The 15,832-nt window shown below is 37.8% G+C and overlaps 6 protein-coding genes across 6 annotated transcripts; 3 read left to right on the forward strand and 3 right to left on the reverse strand.

The window, feature by feature from the left end:
* Positions 1–1,309: 1,309 nt before the first annotated feature.
* On the reverse strand, positions 1,310–1,678 carry RO3G_05726 (uncharacterized protein; the record flags this gene model as incomplete). Its single annotated transcript, XM_067660316.1, has 2 exons — positions 1,310–1,492; positions 1,583–1,678. 2 exons carry the CDS (start codon positions 1,676–1,678, stop codon positions 1,310–1,312), a joined length of 279 nt encoding a protein of 92 aa, XP_067516417.1.
* A 2,201-nt stretch (positions 1,679–3,879) lies between these two features.
* Positions 3,880–5,466, forward strand: RO3G_05727 (uncharacterized protein; the record flags this gene model as incomplete). The annotated part of the gene is made up of 3 exons (XM_067660317.1): positions 3,880–3,929; positions 3,976–4,323; positions 4,374–5,466. 3 exons carry the CDS (start codon positions 3,880–3,882, stop codon positions 5,464–5,466), a joined length of 1,491 nt encoding a protein of 496 aa, XP_067516418.1.
* A 543-nt stretch (positions 5,467–6,009) lies between these two features.
* Positions 6,010–8,728, reverse strand: RO3G_05728 (uncharacterized protein; the record flags this gene model as incomplete). Its single annotated transcript, XM_067660318.1, has 8 exons — positions 6,010–6,441; positions 6,491–7,013; positions 7,062–7,452; positions 7,502–7,692; positions 7,746–7,904; positions 7,964–8,481; positions 8,532–8,588; positions 8,645–8,728. 8 exons carry the CDS (start codon positions 8,726–8,728, stop codon positions 6,010–6,012), a joined length of 2,355 nt encoding a protein of 784 aa, XP_067516419.1.
* A 616-nt stretch (positions 8,729–9,344) lies between these two features.
* Positions 9,345–9,995, forward strand: RO3G_05729 (60S ribosomal protein L10-A; the record flags this gene model as incomplete). Its single annotated transcript, XM_067660319.1, has 1 exon — positions 9,345–9,995. The coding sequence occupies one exon, from the start codon at positions 9,345–9,347 to the stop codon at positions 9,993–9,995; it is 651 nt and encodes a 216-aa protein (XP_067516420.1).
* Positions 9,996–10,336: 341 nt separating this feature from the next.
* On the reverse strand, positions 10,337–11,207 carry RO3G_05730 (uncharacterized protein; the record flags this gene model as incomplete). The annotated part of the gene is made up of 3 exons (XM_067660320.1): positions 10,337–10,371; positions 10,508–11,008; positions 11,060–11,207. 3 exons carry the CDS (start codon positions 11,205–11,207, stop codon positions 10,337–10,339), a joined length of 684 nt encoding a protein of 227 aa, XP_067516421.1.
* A 2,163-nt stretch (positions 11,208–13,370) lies between these two features.
* Positions 13,371–15,732, forward strand: RO3G_05731 (uncharacterized protein; the record flags this gene model as incomplete). Its single annotated transcript, XM_067660321.1, has 6 exons — positions 13,371–13,441; positions 13,490–13,901; positions 13,955–14,288; positions 14,339–14,767; positions 14,815–15,003; positions 15,068–15,732. 6 exons carry the CDS (start codon positions 13,371–13,373, stop codon positions 15,730–15,732), a joined length of 2,100 nt encoding a protein of 699 aa, XP_067516422.1.
* Positions 15,733–15,832: the final 100 nt, after the last annotated feature.

Consider the following 15,832-nt stretch of genomic DNA (forward strand, 5'->3'; position numbering starts at 1 on the left):
TTATTCAGGGCACAAGTATTGCTTGTAAAGAGACTCTGATGAAGGCGCTCAAAGTGCACCCGAGTCAAAAAAAAAAAAAAAAAGTGACGGTTTAGACTGAAAATTTTTTTACTGTTTTTTCATTTCTTATAAAGAGAGATGAACTACAAGTTTCTTTTTTCTTTTCTTTTTTTCTTTAAACACTTTAAAGCAAGGCAAGTATTTCTATTTTATAAAGAGAAAAAGAAGGTTATGGCAAAGAAGATAAACATCGAATGATACCCCGAATAGGGCCATGTGGAAAGAAACGAAATGGAATTCCTCGTATCTGAGCCTTCTTTTGACCTTCTTTTTTAAAATTTTTTTTTTCTGTTTATTAACATTTCATTCTAGTTTTCAAGAAAATACTTGTAGTTGAAGTGGCTTTTATGATTTGGCTTTCTTTTTAGATGGTAAGTTTATATAACAAAGGATAAGAAGAAGATGACGAATTGCATCCACATTTCTGAATATAAATGAAAGATTGGATATATTAACATGCACCACCATCTGATTCTTTTTATTTCTTTCATGTCTTGTACATAAACTAATCTTACAATTATTTTAGTATAACTTTAAAGCTATTCATCTTTGCTGCTTATGATGCTGCTTCTTTTACTTGGTAAGTTGTCTTTAAATTGGTTATGAATATGGAAAGGATGAAATCCAAAGTTTTTTCGTCAGTTCTGCTTCTGAAAATCATTGAAGATAAGAACTTATCGCTTACTGAATCATTATGTTCATAACCAATTTGTTTTATGAATCCTTTTATTAATTTTTCTTTTAGTGTTTAGACTTTTTTTCTCGCTCATTTTTTGTGTGGCTTATGAAAAAGGTAATAATTGAACAAAAGCAATTATAAAAAAAGTACAAAGATGAGAAATTAGTTATATCCATTCTATGATCAGAGGCCCACATCCTTTTGGCACCAGTGAATAAAGTGACGCAGTTCCTTGAGTTCTTTGAGGTCTTGAAGATCTTTTTTCGCTACCGTCAGGGGGTGGGGATGATTCTTTAATTCCAAAGGACTTTATTGTTTGGAGGATAGTTGGGAATCATCTTTCTGTGGTTTCTAGGATTTTAATAAACTTGCTGATACAAAACATACTTTTTTATATAATTGTTTTATATTTTATCAACTTTTTATTCATTCATCCTGTTTATAGGTAATGTACATTTAATTTAAATAAACTTTTCTATTTTGAATTTTATAAAGAATCTTTCATATTTTTTCAAATTTACAAATAAAATGAAGGATTGGTTTTTATTTACAAGATTTAAAAGGAGCGTTTCACAGTGCATTACCAAAGCTATCATCATACTTTGAAGCAATGGTACCAAACCTATCAGGATCCCTAGAGTGCATGGCCTGAATATCCTCCATGGCACTATGCATCATGCTGCTCCTTCTACGATTCGTAGTGCCGGTTATGCTAGCAGCTGAATGAATAGAACTTGTACTCATGGGTTCAACCTGTTGAATAGGTTGTAAGATATCATGTGTTTTTGAAGTAGCCTAAACAGAATGAGACATGAATCAAAAAGAAACCTTTCATCCACTTACGCTATTTACAATCGAATTCATATCGTTTTTCAAGTGGCTGTTACGTTCACGGAATTGATTTTCCATTTCAGCGTTTGTTACGTTTTCAGGATCCATTTTGAATTGAAGAAAAAAAAGAGACACACTTTTCATTGCTTATGCTTCTTTATATATGCTTTCGAACCAAATTCATGCAGCCATTTTTCTTGAAAAAAATGGGTAATTTTACCAAGCATCTTTTGACGTCATGAGTAAATCCATTGGTTCCTTATTTTATGTGTCAATTGATGCGCATAAAAGAATTGTGTGCACAGTTGAAAGTAGATTGTTTGGTTCCTTTTCTTCTTCTTTCTTTAAAAAAAGGGTCATTCTGAGTAACCCATCTTTCTTTTAACAAAAAAAAAAAAAAAAATAGCGGTCAGTGTAAAAGGGGAACTAGTAAAAAAAAAAGGTTGAGATCAGAGGGGTGTGAAAAAATCATGCTGTTTTCATCAATAAAACGATTGGAAAAAGAGAAACCAAGCAATGGACTGCCTATGATCTTTGCTACTGATTTTAGTCATCAATACTCTTTTATTCCATACAATATGACTCTCTATGAAAGCCTTTTTCAACCGAGAAGCATCATGTTTGCAAGAGGAAATCACCAGCTATTTATTTACCCACAATATTCAATGGGTTCATTTGCTTTCACTTTAAAAAATCCCTTTTCCATCATACGATTTACTACTCATTTAATGAAAATCAAGAGAGATTGACATGAAGCTTTATCGAATGAAGCCTTGAGCATCCCATTCAGTGTTTCCTCTTTCTAGTTTCACAATCATAAAATAAATAGACTTGTGTAGCTTCAGTACTTATTTCTGATGCAACTAAAATGTTTCAAAATCCATCTTTTCTTATAAACCAAGATGGAATCTAGATGAATAGTAGCATGAAATAGACAAGGACTTTAATTAATCTAAAAAATAAGAAATATCCATGTAGTGTTTAACAGGTAAAGAAAAAAGGGTCTGTGTTCAGAACAAGGATGTAAATGGTTTCTAAGGTAACGTGATACGAAATCAAGTAAAGAATTATCCTTGCTTTCCTAAATCAATGCGACTTTATTTGGTGTCATCAGATCCATACTCGTTTGTAGCAGTGAGCTTACTTTAGAATGACGTGTTGAATGGTTGATTTGTTAATAAGCTTTTAATCTCTGCATGAGTGTGCTATTTGCAGTTAAAAAGTACAAGACAATACTAAAGGCAGGATCAAGATGTTTACGTAAACAGTCTTTTTTTTTTGAGAGAGTAAAATGAGAATATTTCTGTTTTTTTTTCTCATGATTGAATCGAAATAGTTCCGTATAGATTGGCAGGGCTCAACGCAATCACTTGTCGTACCTATTGGATTGGTTCATTATGCGTTAGGCAACCAACCGATTCAACAGGTTGTTCTCAACAAATGTAGGTTTCGTTTTTTACTGTAAACAAGAACAAAAAAGAATCGGGTCGGATCACAGGATATCCCCGTCCTTTCACAAAAACAACCAAAGGCGCGGAATAACGAACGTGTACGTCATTTAGTGACAAAAAAGCTGTAGGTGAACGTGAGAGAGATCAATTAAACTCTTAAATGACACATTGTACACCTGTCCATGCACTAGAGTAAACCCCACAGGATGAAATAACCAGTTATCACTTAGATAATAAATCATTCTATTTTTTTCTCTGAAAATTTCTCATTTACTCTATTCATCTTATCCAGCTCTCCTCTCTCTCTCTCTTTTTAATTTGAATAGAACGAATGCTGTGAAAGATAGAATGTTCGTTTCTACTGTATTCACAGCAAAAAAAAAAGAAGAAAAAGTAATCTGCAAACGGATGCTTCTTCTTTTTGCAAATGTGCCACAGAGAATGAACTGCCTTTTATATCAAGACGCTTGATGATTCGAATCAGCCAATAATCTTTCCACCAATCCATCCTTTTACCAGCATCATCCCAATCAAATAAGTAATCTTCTCTCCCAAGAGACTAAGCAGATATCACATGTCAAAGCATAAAGTAATGTAACAACCATGATAGTAATGTACCCGTAACGCATATGAGTGGAGAAATTCAAATATATAAAGAAGCCCTTTTCATAACTCATTCTTAATTGGCTTCTTTTTATTTCTTTATTCATAAGCTACTTCAAAAGTCATCTTTTTTAAACATATGGGTTATTTCAACAGATTAGCCAGTAATGTCTATGTAGGTTCACTCGTCTCTTTAAAATAACGCTTCTCACTGTAAAACAGTTTATTGGCGGGTTTGCAGCTATCGCAGGCATCATGTTTGGCTTTGACATTGGTTCGAATTCGGGTGTGATTGGCACGATACAGTAAGTGAGAAGGTGAAAGAGAGCAAAGACTGATGTACTTCTGCAGGTATAAAGATTATTTTCATGATCCTGATTCCCTCTTACAAGGTGGCATCAACAGCGCGCTCTCTGCAGGCTGCTTTGTAGGCGCTCTCTTTGCCGGATACCCCGCCGACCGTTTCAGTCGCAAGTACACCTTGATCGGTGCCTCTGCTCTGTTCATCGTCGGTTCCCTTCTCCAGGCAGCAGCGAATGGGGTGCCCATGCTTTGTGTCGGCCGTGCCCTGAATGGTCTCTCGGTCGGTGTGACATCGACCGTGGTGCCTGTCTATCAATCTGAAATTGCACCCAAAGAGATCCGAGGACGTCTTGTGTCTGTACAACAGTGGAGTATTACCTGGGGTATCTTTTTGGCGTAAGTTGAAAAAGAAAGAAAAGGGGGGCATCCACTGACGTTGACCTTAGATTTTGGATTCAATATGGCTGTCAATTTATTCAAAATACCGCTGCCTTCCGTATTCCCTGGGCGGTCCAGGCCGTGCCTGCCATCATCCTGGTCGCTGGTCTCTGGTTCTTTCCGTTCTCACCTCGTTGGTTAGCCAGCCAAGGCCGTCTGGAGGAAGCAGCTCAGGTCCTCGCAGACATTCACGGCAGTGGAGACGTGAACCATCCACGGGTCAAGCAGGAGATGTACGAGATGAAGGCCACGATCGATTTTGAAGAAAACGTGGCCTCACACTCCCTGATCGATCTGTTCAAGCCCGGCCTCTTTCATCGTGTCTGCTTGGGTGTCTGTCTTCAGATCTGGCAGCAGCTCACGGGCATGAACATCATCATGTTTTATGTCGTCTTGCTCTTTGAACAGGCCGGTGTCGGTGACGATCAGCAGGCCATCCTGCTTTCCTCTGGTATCTCGTATGTGATCAATGTCGTCATGACCGTGCCGGCCATTCTCTTTGTCGACAAGTGGGGTCGTCGTCCGACCTTGATTTTCGGTGCCCTGATGATGTCCATCTTTCTGTGGGCGGTGGGCGGTATCCTGGCCACCCAGGCATGGTCCGTGGACCCTATCAGTGGCAAGTGGAGGGTGAACATTGTCGGCAAAGAAAAGATCAATGGCATGGTCGCTTGCATCTATCTTTTCGTTGCTACCTTTGCTACCACCTGGGGGCCCCTCGGTTGGGTCTATCCCGCTGAAATCTATCCTATGCGTGTGCGTGCCAGGGCCGTCTCGTTATCGACGGCTTCCAATTGGCTTTTTAATTGGGTCTTGAACTTTATTGTCCCTCTCCTCATGGAGCGTATTCGGTATGGCCTCTACTTTTTGTTTGCTGCCTTCAATACCTTGATGTGTCTCCACATCTTTATCTCCTATCCAGAAACAAAGGGCTATACATTGGAAGAAATGGACGTCGTCTTTCAGCATAACCCCAGAAAGAGAGTTCCTCGTGAGATTTTGGACCAGTGGATGGCTCAAAAGGCTGGTCAGACTGAAAATAATCTAGGCCCTGTTTCTTCTGCTAATTCAGAAAAGAAACTGGAAGCAAGTGATGTCTAAATCGCATAAACTTCATCTTTGTATACCATTTCTTACTTGTAACACCATCACCTCTCCTATTATCTTATTTTACTTTATCCTTTTTGAAAGGTTTGCTAATAAAGACAGAATTTATTCTACTAGTTTATATCAGAAAAGCGAATCTTATGAAGGCCGCTGTTGATAAAATTTATAGCCTATGTTACAAAACAGGTCAATGCATTTTATTACAATCAAATCATTCTTGATCTTCTTCCATATAATCCGGGTTTTTTCTCAACAACACAATCCCTTCCAACACGGGTGCTAAATGCAAATACTCTTCTGTTGCTAACTCAGCACGTTCAGAGTGAGCCAATAGGACAGGCGTTGAGTGTGTTTGGAAACCAGTGATTGTCTTGGGTCGACCTGCTTGACCAACAACATCCACTGCTTGACCAACGCGTACTGTGGTCGGTAGATTTTCAAGAGACTCATCAAATGTAATCAAGAATCGTGGATACATGGCTGTGACAAGTGAATAGAGCAAGTAATGATATTTTCCAAAGATGACTATCCCAAGCATTAGGTATCAGGTTGGTTATAAAGGTGATAGGGAAACTTACATGTTTTATGATCTGTAAATGCGATAATGCTTGTCAATAAACCAGTAAGAGCAACGGGGGACATGATTTGACGATCCGTATGGAAAGGATTGAGGGTCATAGTGCCTTTGGCCATATGCAAAAGACCTTGTGCGATGCGAATCATGAATAGACTGGAGGCATCCTTATGATAAAAACTGGCCAATTGTCTCAACATTTGCGCAAGACGAGCATTGTTGGTTCCTGCACCGACAAGGCCCATAGCAAAGATCGCACTGATGGCTACTTCACTGTCATTGTCATGTGAATATTTACTGAGTGTATCGAGAATGGCCACTTGAGGGTTAGATGCACACAAGAGACCATAGGCTAAAGGGACCGTCTTTCTGATAACAGGTTCACCATAATGCATCTATCATCATCATAAATCAACACGTCACTTTTATCCTATTTCTTCTTACCAAGTGGTTAAAGGTACGTAGTGACATTTCTGAACCGACTTCTTCACCCATAGCGATCAACGCAACACCCAGGGTAGCAAATCCCTGGAATGTGTCATCTTCAGTCTCTTTATCCAAATGATCATTACACATGTGAAGCATCTTTTGTATTTTGAGTACATTGCCTGTACCAGCATACGATAAAGCCTCCACCAATACCTCAGCTTGCTTACCAAGAGGATGTTCGATGGCCTTTAATGTTTCTAAAGTAGCCTCTGAGGCATCTTGCTTCCCAAGATACAGCAAACCAAGACCCAAGGCCATGAAGCGAGACCAAGACTCTTTAAGATATTGATCTTCACGCTCCATCATGGTTTGTAAAATAGTACTAGTGATATCACCATCACAAGAGCCAACAAATGCGATACCTAAAGATAAAGCGGCCATAGAAGAAAGTTCCATGGATAATGATGTATCAGAGACAATAGGTAAAAGTAAATCAGCAATCTGAGCGCGAGATGAACCAGCATAAGCAAGACCAAGACTATAATAGGTAATTAGTTGCTTTTCCTTTTGATGCATTCGTCCTTACCCAAATGTAGCAGCTTGCCTAATCACCACACTTGCTTCGCCTTCCAAAGGTTCTGTCAATAAAGCTAAAGCAGGATCACTTTCTTCACGTACGCCTGTATTCAATATACCAATAGCAAGTAAGGCACCCGCTTTGATATTATCATCCGTTGAATACATGTATCGATCAATTGTGCTCAGACCCTCTTCGATATTCCATAATGAAATGAGGCCCAAGGAGGCAGTGGCGCTTGTCATACCATGTTCCTTGGTCTTGTAAATCCAAGGTGAATCATTTTCGTCCTCTGTCCCAATCAACCTATCTTTACAAAATGCGGCATTCACAAACGCATTGACAAAAGTGGATGATAAATTGTTGCGAGCAGAATCAATACTGCTGCTGAATGCAGTTCCTAAATAAAATGGTTAAAATTAATTCTAGCTGCTGCTTATCATACATACTGTGATTCTCTAAATGACTCTTGTAAATGTCTTCAGGTATTTTAGGTTCCATCACATCTAATTCACGGGCTAGAGCAAGGAAGTATTTTGAAAGGTTTGTATTGTTAATGCATGCATTAAGATCTGAATCTTCCGTTTCAATATGAATTTGCTGGCGTGCAAGTTGGAAAGCCATTTGCTTTTTCACTAAACTACATGTATTATAAACAACCTATGCTTGTATGTAAAACAACTTGTTACTTACGGATCAGGACATTGTTCAAAATCTTCCTTGATGAGATCCATACTACCAATACGAATAGCCAAGTTGAGTGCCTGAGCGTATTTTTCTTGTTGACGATAGATGGCTCGTGCGGTTTTAAGAAATTCAAGATCATCGGGTGGGGCTAAAAGAGGAACGCAGCTACAGGTCAAAATGAGTCTATGATTCACTCTGTTTCCAATAGATCCTTTCCACATTACCTAACCATATAAAGACAAACACGTTCATATGTATTTTTATCCACAAATCGAACCAACTGATCAATGGATTCAATTTCAAGTAACAAATCTACCGCATCTGCTTCCGCATTATGTTTCAAGAAGAACGGTACGATCTCCAAGGCCAAACTACACAAATCCTCCGTAGCCTGTTCATTTTCCAGCCGTGCTTGATATTCTTGCATAATTTCGCTCGACACATGTCGCACGTATTCGTGACCCCAGGAACCTATGTCTTCATTGACTGATCCCACAAATCGATATTTCAATGTTTCACGTTCTCCTTCCTGTCCGTTGCTCATAGCCAAAACAGACAAGATATCGGCAAACAGTTGTTTATCTGCTGAATCTGGCCAAGCTGCATGAAGTTGTTTGAGGGACGTATAGGATTTGCTGAGAAACTTTAAAGGTTTAGGAACAGAGGTCATGGAGCTGGTGGAGGTACGAATGCTGGTACGTAAGTATTCCAGTGCAGGACGATGGAGTTCTTTGTTTTCATCCTACACGTAGATTAGATACAAAGTTATGCATTACTAAATTTCTCATTTACCTCAAGTCTTTCCACCATAAGTTCTAATTCAGCTTTCAATTGTTGGTCTTCTTCAGACTATGTAACAGAGTATGGGTTAAGAATTCTTGAGGGAACAAGTTGTATGTGTGTACCAATTCTTCTTCTTGCTCTTTCTTTTCATTTTTATCTTTCTTTTCGATATTTAAAAGTTTCTCCTCTTTATTTTCATTAGACATGCTGATCTGATTCTATTTTTATATATTCTTATTAAAAAAGCAACAAGAGAAGAGAGCTATGCGATGCGTTTTTATTGTAAAAGAACGCGCAATCTCAACTTCCAGACGTCATACGACGGAGTATCAAATAGTGCTTTTTTAAAATACTACAGATTTCATGAACAAAGTAAAGCATGCTGAATTCATTCAAGCACCCATTACTGCCCTTCTTTTATATCCGTTATCCCTTTTATACGCAAATACAGCTTAATGAGAACATTTGGATCTATTCAAACAAAAGCATGAATAATCAATAAAAAAGTCCGGACCGAAGGATGAATAGAGCACAAATCAGGTTCCGACGCTCCGTGCGTCTGTCTGTGTGTGAGTGTATTAATAATTTCATGATGACCAACATTTGAATTCTTTCACTTTCCCTTTAACAACAAAGGTAAATAATCCATCCATCCATTTCCAAAGATGAAGAAAGAAAGTGAAAAAAAAAGAAAAAGAAAAGCCAGCAATACAATGATTATACAGTATCCAGCGTCTTATGTGCAACACTTCTTTTCTTCGCTTTGGAAAAAAAAAAAAAAGGGATCAAATGTACTAATGAACAATATATAGTCAATTAAAAATGGGTCGTCGTCCTGCACGTTGTTATCGTTACTGTAAGAACAAGCCTTACCCCAAGTCCAGATACTGTCGTGGTGTCCCCGATGCCAAGTTGAGAATCTACGATTTGGGTCGTAAGAAGGCATCCGTTGACGATTTCCCTCTCTGTATTCACTTGGTCTCCAACGAATACGAACAACTCTCTGCCGAAGCTCTTGAAGCCGGTCGTATCTGTGCTAACAAATACATGGCCAAGACCTCTGGTAAGGACTCTTTCCACATGCGTATCCGTGTCCACCCCTACCACGTCACTCGTATCAACAAGATGTTGTCTTGTGCTGGTGCCGATAGATTGCAAACTGGTATGCGTGGTGCTTTCGGTAAGCCTAACGGTTTGGTCGCTCGTGTCAACATTGGTCAAATCATTTTCTCTGTTCGTTCCAAGGACTCCAACAAGGCTGTTGTTATTGAAGCCTTGAGACGTTGTAAGTACAAGTTCCCTGGTCAACAAAAGATCATTATCTCCAAGAAGTGGGGTTTCACTCCTTTGGACCGTGCTGACTATGTCGAAGCTCGTTCCAAGGGTCTCGTCAAGCCCGATGGTTGTTATGTTAAATTTGTCCCTCAAAAGGGTAGCCTTGCCAACTACTTCAAGGAAGCTGTTAAGGCTTAAATATAATGAAATAAAATCATGTCTTTATAAAAAAAAGTTTATTATATGTATAAGGTATATTTTGGTATAAAGAGGTCTTTACTCTTCTTGTTTGACTGCTGCTGTTGTGTCTTTTTCTTGAGGTGCTTTTTGTATGATTTCTACATAATTAGCAGGGAACATACCCATTGTACCATCTCTTAAACGACCACGCCACCACTGACCTGTTGTATTAGTGACTGGATCTAGTTTTGTGATGATGGCTACAATATCTCCTTTCTTCAATGTTAATTCGGTCTGTGATTCTGCTGTAAAGTCATACATTGCACGAGCAAATTCAAGTTTAGAAGGATCTAATGGAGTCAGTTGCTGCTGTCGTTGCTGCTGTTGCTGATTCCTTGAAACGAGTTGAATTAATTTATGCATCAAATAAGGAAATCCAACCACCATCAATAAAAACACAATCAATGGCTTTCTCGACATCTTTTGCTTTTCTTCAAATCTTTCAAAAGCAGAGACACTCAAGTTCGTACTTGTTTTTTGACCAGTTAATTTTTGAATCCACCGCTTCATCAATCGATACAAGGCAAAAATACTAAACATTTGACCGAGATAGTTGCGAAGATGACCAAATTGTTCAGCAACACCCATGATGGCCATAAAACTCGAATGGGTAGCCATGAAGGTCGATTCGAGCATTTGAGCAAATCCACCAAAAGAGCCTACAATATTCTCAATGATTTCAAACGTAGGCCGGGTGCCCATCTCCATACGTTGCGTCAAGCTTATGTCTTCGCCCGGGCGTCCACCAGGTCCAAATCGATTCATGCCCATACCATAGCGACTGTAACTGCTACCGTAGGATCCATAAGAGCCATATCCTCCTCCATAAGAGCCATATCCTCCTCCATAAGAACCATAACCTCCACCATAAGAGCCGTAGCCTCCTCCTCCATAAGAATTATATCCTCCATATCCTGTGGTAGTGGTTCCATACGAGTTGATCCCACCGTAACCTAAATTGGATCCATATCCTAATAGCATGGTTGTTATTATTATTTTATCATTCACTCATCAATAAATACCTGTGGGTCTAGCAGGTGTTGTGATTGTATCCGTCATATTAGTACGAGTTGGAATGTCAGGTGCTGTAGTTAATTCTGCTGCTGCTGAAGGTGATGTGACAGTCGTAGTATTATTATTCACTTCCCAGGGTTTAGGTGGTGAAGGCATGATTTATAATTTTATAAGAATAAAAAAAAAAAGAATAAGAATAAAACTGTGTGAAAATCATAGATGAGCGTCATTCAGTCATGTGATTGGTTCAAATATCGGACATTAAAAACAGTAGAAAAAAATATTTGTCATTTTTAAATACGGAAAAAGAAAATAGTTAAATGCACAACAGTACACAAACTCACCGATTCATTCAATATCATTAGGCTTTTTTTTTATTGACAATCCTTTTGAAACTTTTACAATTATTCTTTGTTTGTTTGTATAGCTGCCCTCTTGGATCCTTTGCTAGTCAATTCCATGTTCTATTCTGTTTGAACTGGATCACTTTCATTATTCTATAGATATTTGCACTAGATCTCCATACGGTCAGCTTCTTGTGAACTAGCTTTCACTGATCTCTTTTTTTTTAAACTTGATCTCAAATAGATCTTTTATTTTTTAAAAAAATGATATCGTTTGCTCATATTGTTAGCTCAGCAAAGCCGATTAATATTAAAAAGATACTATGCCTTACAGATTGCCAATATCCAATAATGTTAATAATATCTTTTAGAATCTACATATTTGTACTAGTTTACCTTAAATGTTTCCTGCTGCACTGCTTCATTTTTCAAATTTGTTATCGCTGATCTTTAATTCTCGTTCACTAAGTTAAACGAACGCATAAATGAATATCAAATATGGATTTTACTAGTAAACAAACTGTCATATAAATTATAACCATTATCCAAATTTCCATCTAAAGGAAACATACGCGCATATCCAATTCTTTTATCTCCATTATGTTTAAGGTTCTTAATAGATTTCTGGTAATTTGATAAATATTCAAACAGATAATCTATAAAAAAGCATATCATCCATCTATTTTAGCTTTAACAATGCATAAGTTCACCATAGTAAGTACTATTGATTACAAAGGGTTCTCTGCTTCAACTTGATTCATTTCTTTCATTTGTCTTCAAAAATGATGAATTGTTTTTTGAGCAAGACCTTTCAGATGATTGCGCTATTCGCTTCTTGTCAAGATCAACTTTTTTTTTTTTTGTAAACCTTGGAATCATTCAGAACTTCAATACAGTATATGAGATTTATGAAATTATAATACTGATACTTCAATTTCTAAAAACAAGGCTATTTTCATGTCATCAAACTTGTTATTCCGTTTAACCTTCGTAGATAATGACTTTTTTTATCTTTTTTACTTTCAAAAGCAGCTAAATATGTACAATAGGTTAAAGTGTCACCAAAGATTTTGTGCTTTTAAACAAGAATATATTGTATAGGATCGACATCGCAACAGACCTCAACGTCTTTGAGCTCTCTAATCTTTTGATATTTCTTTATATTATCTGTCAGTTCAGTGTAGAAAAACATGTAGCTTTGTAGTTGTTGTTTGTAACCAACAAAAGTAAAGTACAATAGAAAGGAAAAAATGATAATCGGTAGGTTTTTTGAATTTCTTTGTTGAGTAAAGACATAAGAAAGAGCCTATTTGATACAAACAATAATTGAAGGCTCAATGTTGAACAAGTCAAATAATTAAAATTGCTTGTGTAGAGTAATAGCCCTATAACACTGTACGTTATGTAGACATAACCATGGATTATATAATACAGGGATTTCAGTAGTCTCTAGGACATTCAAGCATTTAAGGAAAATATAACACTATAGATAATTTCAGCACTTGCAATAGTTGCGATACTCTTTAAATTTTAAATTTTATTGATCATGTTCACTTGAACGCGTAATGTTTTTTTACGTTGTTCTGGCCAGATCAATCATAAAAGAAAAAATAAAAGATCTATTTGAGATCAAGTTTAAAAAAAAAGAGATCAGTGAAAGCTAGTTCACAAGAAGCTGACCGTATGGAGATCTAGTGCAAATATCTATAGAATAATGAAAGTGATCCAGTTCAAACAGAATAGAACATGGAATTGACTAGCAAAGGATCCAAGAGGGCAGCTATACAAACAAACAAAGAATAATCGTAAAAGTTTCAATACAAATTGAGTAGGAAAGAAAAAATTTCTATGCTGTCACATTTTTATAATTTTCTAGCTCAACCATGGGCCAGACAAAACCTTGCTTTAATTTCTGTATTTTTTTTTTTTTCCATTTTTTTCTTTTTCTTCTTTCTTTTTCATTGTTTAATATCCAATGGATTACAATTGGATAAGCGACGGAAATAATACCCGTAAACAACCGAGTCATATACCTTCTTCTTTAAGGTAAAAATGGGTAACTATCCTTCTTTATTTTAATCAACGCATCTATAGAACAATGGAATCCAACACACGCCACCGGTCGCGAGCAGACACGATGCCGTCCATTGGATTTCCAATATTTTCAAACTTGATGCAGCGTCATCGTTCCGGTTCACTTTCTTTACCCAAAGAAGACGTCGTCAGTCCAACCATTGATGAAAACACCATCGCATCCACCTTGGCTTCTCTTGGCCTCAATGACGATACGGAACAGCAAGGCTTTGAATTTCACCCATTCTCTCCTCAGACACGAGTCATGATGCAGAGACCTCGGGCGATCAGCTTGGGTATGGCAGATACTTTTTCTCCTTTTCAACCTGTCGTCATGCAACCTTCACCCACATTGAGATCCACGCGTAGTACGAATAATTTATTAGATTCTTCTCTTTATTTACCAAAACAAGAGGAAGAAATACAAGAAGAGGTAATACATTAGATATACAAAGAGAGTTCGTACTAATGCATGTGAATGAGTAGAGCGACATCATCGATCATTCACCTTCCACCAACCAATCTCAAATACCCTCTCGTGCACTTTGGTTGGGTAACATCAATCCAAGTTTAGGCGTACCTGATTTAAGTCAGCTCTTCTCAGTCTATGGTCAGGTAGAAAGCGTGAGGATCTTGTCAGATAAAGAATGTGCGTTTGTCAACTTTTCGACAGTGGAAGCAGCGATGGCAGCCAAGGATGATTTGGAAACACGATTGGGGTCTAAACTGGCAGGGACTCCGGTGCGTGTAGGGTTTGGAAAGGCTGATCTGGCCGTCACGGAGGTGGGACCTAATTCACAAGGACCGACTCGAGCTCTTTGTAAGATGAAATCAATAGTATGCTGATTGTTGGCTCACACCTTGTTTTAGGGGTTGGAAATCTTCCAGCAAATGTCAATGCTACGATGTTGAAAAATATATTTCAGGCATTTGGACACATTGAATCAGTCCGTATCTTGACACACAAAAATTGTGGATTTATTAATTTTGAGCACCAAGAGGATGCGGTACGGGCTCGAAGAGCGCTCCAAAATAAGGAGATCCTTGGATTAGGTACAGGTCCTGTTCGTATTGGATTTGCCAAGGTGCCTACGATTAATAACAGTACAGATGAGGAAGAAATGGCTGATAATTATCAAGTAGCACAGTGGGCAACAGCCATTATGATGGCAAACATGATGATGAATAACAATACAAACGCGGTGATGGGAGAGCAACCTAGCTTATATACAGCGATTGCTTCAGAAAGATTGTTTATTATGAAGCAATTAGGAATTGAGCCTTCTGATAAATTAAAAGGTAATCTGGGACTGGTGCGTAATATGTATATTAAACAGAGTTTATAGTGGAGCGTATTCCTTTGATCTATCGCTCAGCCATACCACCTGTACCTGAACTAGGATCCGAAAGAAAATTAGAACCGCTTTCTCTTCGTGAGATGAGAAAAGTATTAGAAGGTGAAGAGCAAATCTCTTTAGAACAAGTCGAATTGATTGCCTCTGAATGTATGGAAGAAATTGTAGAATTATGCAGTGGTAGGTATAAGCAGGAATATAGAAAGAATAAATAAGGCTAAAACAACCATCTCAGATTACATAGGAAATACTGTGGTTCAAAAATTATTTGAATATTGTACAGAAGAAACAAAGTATGCCATGCTAGAAAAGATTGCACCCCATTTGGCTTCCATTGGAGTTCACAAAAATGGTACCTGGGCTGCCCAAAAGATTATTGACTATTCCAACAAACCAGAGCAGATTGAATTGATACGACAACATCTTGCACCTTATGTCCCACTTCTATTATTAGATCAGTTTGGAAATTACGTTGTTCAATGCTGTCTTGCTAAACAGCAAGAAAATCAATATATTTTTGATGCTATTGCAGATAAATGTTGGGAAATTGGGCAGGGCCGATTCGGTGCGCGTGCAGTAAGATCCATCTTGGAAAATTCCATCATCAGTCAGGAACAACGCCTGTATGTAGCAGCAGCCATTGTACAAAATGCCGTTTTGCTGACAACGAATCCAAACGGTGCTTTACTTTTAAATTGGTTTTTAGACGCATCACAACTACCCAGTCGTTATCGAGTGCTTTGTCCAAGGCTACTGCCTTATCTGACCAAGCTTGTCAATAACAAGTTGGGATCAACCACGATACAAAAAATTGTTCAACAAACAGAAGAAGCAGACGCAGCTACTTTATTGTTAAATTCACTCTCGGAAAAAACAAGAGCAGAATTATTAGCAACAAAAAGAAATTAGACTTTTGTTTTATATACATACATTCTCTCTCATATATATACGCTAACATACATATATACTTTGGTTCGTCAAGGATTTTTTCGTCTCTGCATCGTAAAAG

Source organism: Rhizopus delemar, genomic scaffold, assembly GCF_000149305.1.
Source record: "Rhizopus delemar RA 99-880 supercont3.4 genomic scaffold, whole genome shotgun sequence".
Classification (NCBI taxonomy): domain Eukaryota; kingdom Fungi; phylum Mucoromycota; class Mucoromycetes; order Mucorales; family Rhizopodaceae; genus Rhizopus; species Rhizopus delemar.